This window comes from Plasmopara halstedii, assembly GCF_900000015.1.
Source record: "Plasmopara halstedii genome assembly, contig: Scaffold_2956, whole genome shotgun sequence".
Classification (NCBI taxonomy): domain Eukaryota; phylum Oomycota; class Peronosporomycetes; order Peronosporales; family Peronosporaceae; genus Plasmopara; species Plasmopara halstedii.
Genome location: NW_020189861.1, coordinates 347,351 through 354,858, shown reverse-complemented (window position 1 = coordinate 354,858; position 7,508 = coordinate 347,351). Strand labels below are relative to the sequence as shown.

The 7,508-nt window shown below is 46.6% G+C and overlaps 1 protein-coding gene across 1 annotated transcript; it reads right to left on the bottom strand.

Moving 5' to 3' along the window:
• Positions 1 to 6,463: 6,463 nt before the first annotated feature.
• On the bottom strand, positions 6,464 to 6,851 carry PHALS_06170 (Immunoglobulin-like fold; the record flags this gene model as incomplete). Its single annotated transcript, XM_024719411.1, has 2 exons — positions 6,464 to 6,769; positions 6,813 to 6,851. 2 exons carry the CDS (start codon positions 6,849 to 6,851, stop codon positions 6,464 to 6,466), a joined length of 345 nt encoding a protein of 114 aa, XP_024584713.1.
• Between the last annotated feature and the right edge of the window lie 657 nt (positions 6,852 to 7,508).

The following is a 7,508-nucleotide window of genomic DNA, read 5'->3' as shown; positions in this document are numbered from 1 at the left end:
AAAGACAGAGGTTTTGTCTAGTCGTAAGCGACAAAGATGCCCAATATATTTTGACAAAAGTAAAATCACAAATTCCCATGATATTTTGGATGACAATTTATCTACTAATTCAACTTATATTATTTTTAGCCCTGGCGAACCATCCGTTCCGCATCATAGTGAAGCCATTCCTTGTTCATTGAGCAAAGCCAGAGGAGAAATCTCATGCGTGGCTGGCTCTCGCACATATTCTTGGTAAAAACAGTACCTCAAATTTCACTGAGAGAATCTCGACGCGACGTCAATATCATAATGGGCCCGTTGTAGGTCGATTTATTCAATAAAGTCATCGCATCGATATGATATCGCCAAGCTATCGCAGAAAGTAGTTTAGCCGGAAGGAATTGTTGAAACGCGATCTGGTGTTCAAAGTAACGCGTAAAGGGACAGGTCCCATTACGCATGTTTGTGGACCACATACTTAGCGTGTAACACATTAACTGTACACCTTGTATAGTTGTATGTCCTCATTCAGTTTTGTTGTAGCAGAACTGAAAGTGCCTATCAGGTAAGGGAGGTTAATGCCTTCTGGCTTTGAAAATAAATGTCACTTTAGCTTTTCTCCCTTCTACGTAAGCCATTGGCCGGCCGGATACGAGCGATACGCTGTGAGGCGTGACAGTTGACCTTTGCATTCCTCAGAAAGCGTGTGTATACGCACAGGTTGTTCCCGTGACAGCGTCACCATTGCATTTCAACACTTTGAACGATCCAACGTATACTTTCTGCTACCCAAGTTGGACACTGCATGTTCGGGCGAATTTGATGTGCTAAGTCGTACAAACTAATTGACCTTATATACCTTCTTGTTTTTCCGTCCGCTCTTATCTGCTTGTTCTTTTTGCAGATTCTGAGCGCTCGCGAATATATGGTAAACGAATCGCGCAACCGCTTGTCTCTTTACAATGAAGTCATCGACGTGCTGTTCCTCACGACATGTGATGCCGTTGAGAGGTTTCATGAAATCAAAATTCGCTTTTAACTCTGCGACAGCATTCAATTTGACTGTGGATGCATAGCCATAGTTCCCACCTTTTTTTAACTTGGACCTTGCCTATTATGGAAGCAGGTACTCTGGGATGAATACCATAATTCACACAAATGATGAATGACCATGCGTGAAAGTTTTCAACTCAAACTCTGAGGGAAATAATTACTCGACTCTCTGAACAACGTAGCGTTACTAAGCAGTACGTCCTCCAGGACTCGATTTATACGCTCTGCTCGACCGTCCGTTTCAGGGTGCACTGCTGTTGACTTGGACAATTTGGTGCCCAGTTGTCCAAACAGTGCACGCCAAAATTTTGACTTGAAACAGATGTTACGGTCAGACACGATCTCAACAGGAAGGCCATACAGACGGAAAACAACGTCTTCAAGGATCTTAGCTGCTTTCTTGGCAGAGATCTTACCCGAATATGGCGCACAATGAACCATTTTGCTAAATTAGCCCACTACCACTGCGTTCATGTTAGTCATGTAGAAGTCAGAATATGAAGTCCATACTTATAAATTTCCAGACGTCAGTTGGCACTGCCCAATGTCCGAATAGGGGCTTGGGTAGAACTCGATGGCTCCATATTCTGGCAAATATCACAAGTCCTCATATACTTAAGCACTCACATATACGTGTGTGGCCAATAGTAACCCTGGGTAAATGAGAAACGTTTTCTCACGTCCGAGATGACCAATCGAAGAGCTGTAATGGTACTCATATAAGAGACGATGACACAAACCTTCTTTATTTAAAACAACAACTCTTGCTATATTTCCGCGTTCAACCGTATAGTACAACAATGCATTGTGTGTCCCAAAACGGTGAACACGCGATCTTGTGCGAGACGGAAGACCTTGCAGTGTTTTGTCGAAAGGTCTTTATTATACTTCAACAAGTCCTGACGTCTAATCAGATTTTTGCCCTTTGACAATTTCTTTGCGCACCGTAGTCGTTGCTTGCACTATGATCGTCTATAAATCCTCGCATTATCGACATGACTCGTGTATGCTTTCGCTCCCGGACTTTGGATCATAATCCGGACGTCAGGACAGCGCGTCGGCTAAGATGTTTGTCCAACCTGGTATGTTGTGTTCAACGAAATGTATTTTGCAAAAATTAAATCATCGAGCCATTCTCCGCGATGAAATAGGAGTCTTTACTACCGTACGCAGCGATGATTGATCTGTATAGATTGCAAAGCACTTCTCCCCGAGCAAGTAGACAGTCGCGACAACCCCGGTTGTCGCGACTGATACATAACAGCTCACTCACAACCCTCACCATCATGTTGCATCAACCCACAACCGATTGCGTAATCACTTGCATCTCAGACCACATGAAAAGGTAAATCGTGGTTTGCAATCACAATGACAGAGTCTTCTCTCAACTTCTCCTTCACTTCGGCAACCAGCACCCGGTGATCTTTCGATCATTCCCGCTTAAAACGACTCTTTAAAGAATTTTCTTTAAAGAGTCGTTTGGGGCTGCACCAACGCTGCAGATTTGCGCGTGTATTTATGCAAATAGTTGGTCGGGCCTAATTATCGTCTCAGCTGTTTCACATTGTTTGAAACAAGCCATCATTGGTAGCTTAGACTTTCCCCTGATCTACACGAAACTGTAACGGGGTTACACATGCCTTGTTAGAAAGGGAGGGTCGCACAAGATTGTGCGACCGTACATAGGTGTGTATTACATAGATAGTGTAATCAGGCGAAACCGTAACAAGTAGCACCACGTGGCAGGATTGCCAGTAGTTATGCATTTAGGCTTTTTCAACCGTGGATGCTGTTCTTGAGCTGGAAAAGATATCCTCCGAGTGCCTTAAAGGCAGGCAGTTTAGCCGAGGTGGTCATTATAAGACCGAACGGGGAGATCAACTCATCGTCGCTACTGGATGAAGCTGTACTGGAGAACACAACGAGGGTGCTGAACGCACGAAGTGGATCATCGATCCTGAAGGACCCCAAGTCCGGATTATTTTTTGGTAACGGAAAAAAGACCGTCTTCTCCAAAGACCCGCTGTCGGTCCTACCTCCGGACCGAGGTGTGCGTCATGAGATTGACATGGTTCCGGGAACCAAATACTGCGTAACACACCAGTGGTCCCTGTTAAAGGAGTAGTATGACGTCATTGACGCCTTCCGTGCGCAGCACGAAGCAAGGTTGGTGAAGGGCAAGTGGCGCATCGTTCGCTCTTAAGATAAGGTAAACGCTGCCACCATTACTGCGCAGACACCGACTCCGAGGAAAAATGTTCTCCAGAACAATATGGCTGGCTATACGAAGCACAGTGCACTTTACTTGGTCGATGGTCATTACCAATTGCTCATGAGAGCGAGTGATATTCCGCTAACAGCGGTGAGTTCACCGAGCGGGATGCTCTGGGAGTGGCTGGTGGTGCCCCAAAGCTTTTCAATGCACCGTCACCATTTAATCGTCTTGTGACGCAGTTATTAAGACCCATCGAGCGTATGCACATACATACTTGGACGAAATATTCTTCCACAGCCGTCCGGGGAACGAAGATCAAATGAGGAAATGCGTCGTATATTCGAGAGCGGTGCTCGAAAGCATGCGCTAGAATAAGCTGTATGCTAATGCAGATAAATTCATCTTTGGCGCGAAAGATATTCTCTTTATAGGGTGCTTCATTGGGAAGCGTGGCTTTCGAGGGATTCCGCTAAGATCAAGGTCATTTATTGAGGATTGGCCGGTTCCAAAGTACCAAAGATATTGCGCAAGCGGCTTTGCCCCGGCAACTACTTGCACAAGTATAGCGCCCATTATGCGGGAATGGCACGGCCAGTGTCCAATCTTCTTAAAACGGATGAAGAATGGTGTTGGAAAACTGAGCATCGGGAGGCTTTTGACAGGGTCAAAGGCAGCCTCCTTCATGCTCATATACTGGCGTTGCCAGACCCCGATCGTCCTTTTAGTGTCGTCGGTAATGCTTCGACGTTGACATCGGCTTTGCACTGCTGCAAGCAGACTCAAGGGCCGAGATTGGGTGATCGCGCTTGAATATTGCAAGCTTAAGGCTGCAGCGAGGAACTACCCAGTTCACGACAAGGAACTATTTGCGATGAAAAATGCACTTGTAATGTTCAGGGTGCGCCTGCTTGGCTCAAAACCGTTTGTGATCGACACAGATCATTCACTCTACGCACTGCGACTCAGTCGCCTCACCTCTCGCAGAGGATGCCCTGGTGGCTCTCGTTCTTTACAAAATATACTTTGAGGTGAAGCGTAAGCCAGAAATGCAATGATGCGTTGACACGAAGACCGATTTATGAGCTTCTCATGTTATGACGGTGACGTCGTCAGTGACGGTTTTGTTCTGCGCCGCATACGCAATGTCAACAGCGGACTAACCGCAAACCGATGGTCAGCCTGAGCGCGTGAATCGCGTCGTAAAAGACGTTTTTTGCAGGGTCTGCGCTGAGACGCCTAAGCGCTAAAGTGCCATGCCGCCGCTTGTGGAGTTTGCTTTGAAGAATGCAGTGCATGTGTCTACCGGCTACACGCCGTTTTACGTGAATAGGCTTGATAATCCTAGTGTCCCGCTGACGTCGCCATCCCATGGCTCAGGGCTTGTTAGGGGAGAAATTGCCGAACGGTTAGCTGATTTCAGCACATTCATTGTCGGTGAAGAAGTCGCTGGCTTCCTGTCAACAGACTGAGTGTCTTACGACAAGTTTGCGATGCGATGGCTGAAAGCCAAGACATGCAGAAGGAATATGCAGATGAATTAGAAAGAAAAATGCTGAAAACATTAAGGTCGGAGACCTGGCTGTATAAAATCCTAGAAACCTTTGTACACATGCGGTTTCTGCTGTTCTTAAGACGAAGCTCCGTCCACGATTTTTTTATCGAACCTTTTTAGTCTTGGCCAAGCGAGGCCTAGCGTATACGCTGAACATTCTGAAAAAGATGTGCACCCACCCAGGGTTTTATGATGGCTTGCTTAAGCCGTAATGGGATTCGCGCAGGTGAACGCGAAAGCGTCGGCGCCGGGGCAGTACCCAAAGGCGCTCGGGTACTTAGAAGTTGAACAAGCAACCGGTTCTGAGCACGATGTGCAACAACTTCCATTTCCAACGGCGCAAGGGGCTCTATCGTCGCACGAAGTGTCATATTTGCCTGGTTGATGGCTAGGAGCCGCTCCGACATAGCACGATAACCCTCAATGTGAGCCAGTCGGTTCACAAAGTGCTCTGACTCTTTAGGTCTTCCGCACAGCGGTAGGCGACCTTGGAGACGCTCTGCACAGTGCCGAAGACGACGGACGTTGTCCTCCAACGCATGAAGAGCATCGCAACTTACCGGACGGCGATCGACCAAGTCGTCATCGTCCGCCGCCGAATTTTATTTTCTCGATGAGAATGGTGGCGTCGACTACCACGTGCGTGAGCAGCTTCCAATTGCTGTTACTGTGTCTCGTCGAGGTGATTGGTAATAACACCACTTCCCCTGTAAGCAGAGAGGACAGGAAACGAACATAGTGTTTGCAGGGTTTGAACTGGGCTTATTTCACGACGTTGGCGCACTTCATCCTCTTCGTCCCTCTATGCTGAAAAGTCGTATCCGATCCTAAACCAACTTCCTCCAACTCCTGGACAAGGAAAATCGTCACCCGAGGCGGGCGCGATGAGTTGCACTCAATCGCCGAGGGCTTGGGATGTGCTTCCCGTGAGGCCGCGAACGCACTGTACGGAGATGCACCCTGTGCAGAAGAAGAAGAAGGGCTTTGCCCGCGAGTTGAATCCGTTTCAGCTGTAGCCCAATGTACAGCGGTGTCCTCGCTACCAGCTAGGCTGGGTGTTTTTCGTGTCTTAGGCACAGGGCTCGATAGTGTAGAATATATAAAGTTTTTCTTAATGAACGTCAAGGTATCTCAGACACGCGAGCCTCGAATGAGGCCACCGTTAAATGTGAATTGGGGAGATTAACAATTTTGATGGGGGGAGTGTAACGGGGTTACACGTGCCCTTGTATGAAAGGGCAGCTCGCACATGATTGTGCGACCGTACATAGGTGTGTATTACGCAGTCAGTGAAATCATATAGTGGTGTGTCTGCACCATAACCATAAGCCACCACGTGGCAGAATTGCCAGAAGAAATGCATACTACTATATACATTAGGTTTTGCTATATTAATTAGATACTACTATATTAGTTAGGAAAACCTAGGTTTAGATATTGGCGACCTAAAACAATTAAAAACAGTTTCTACTCTGAACAGAGGGTACATTTGCCTTGGCTAAGGTTTTAATACTTGGAGGTAGTGAATTGCGATCCGCTACACTCGTACTGGTTCTTGGAAACAACGTAAGGTTGGTGACCTTAGATTAGCTTCTTCTAAGCAAAGTGCTACGGCAGCCCCGCTGCAGAGATAGCATAACCGCATCGTCTCTTGGAGGCGCCTAGGATACAGTTAGCATCGTAGCACCAGTTACACCCAGCGCCACTTGTGTTGGTGCACTAAGAGTCTCGTATGGCTGCAATTTTGTCGGTGAAGACTGCTGCAATAGCCCATACCCTAGCGAATTTCGAGTTTGTATACGAAAGAAAAAGGTTGTACCTTTAACCAACGAGGATACAACGCGACGATACGGCGCACTCATACCTTTCACGATCGTCACAACTAATGTATATTTGATTGTAAACGCGCTATCGACAGCCCACTGAACTTCGTACGCTGCGTTGGCATCACCGCCACTGTCTGTCGTCTGGTGGACTAATGAGAAGCACAAGCTGTGACAATGAATATACCGCAAATGTCATAGTAGTAGGAGGGCCATGAACGACCATCAGTTCTTGTGGGTTTGCAGCAATACCAGGCTTTCCAAAGCCAACTTCATTGTAAGCCGATATCCGAACATAGTAAAGCTGTCCTTTGTTGAACGCGCCAAGCGAGGTGTTGCACGCGTTTAGGGTCAAGCAGAGACATCAGCTTTTAAGCCCGTACTTAATGCCCACAGGGGGTCAGTCGTAACGACTCAGGTGTAGGTTGACTACAAGTGCTATCAAATACAGCGGGGCTGCCGGAGCTCTTTTGCTTAGAGGGAGCAAAAAATAAGATTGGTGCTGTACTTAGAACCAGTACGAGTGTAGCAGATTGCACTCCGCTTGCTCTAAGAACAGCCACAACCTAAATCTTAGGGCAAATCATGTAACAGGGTTACGCATACCCTTGTAACAGGTTTATGTGTCATGCCAGATGGGCATGGTGTGACCACACCCAAACAAGAATACGGTACGGGGCTTGATAGCCAGTAGTTATACATGTATTTAGATTTTGTCATACATATTTAGAAAAATATATGCATTTAAAGTTAGGCGGCTTTACCGCAGATAAAAAATAAAGTCAGTTTAAGTTTAAACCGAAGAGTAAATAAATGATTAATTAATTAGGTTAAGGCTATGAAACGCTTAGATTAACCGGATTGCGATCCGCTAAACTCGTAG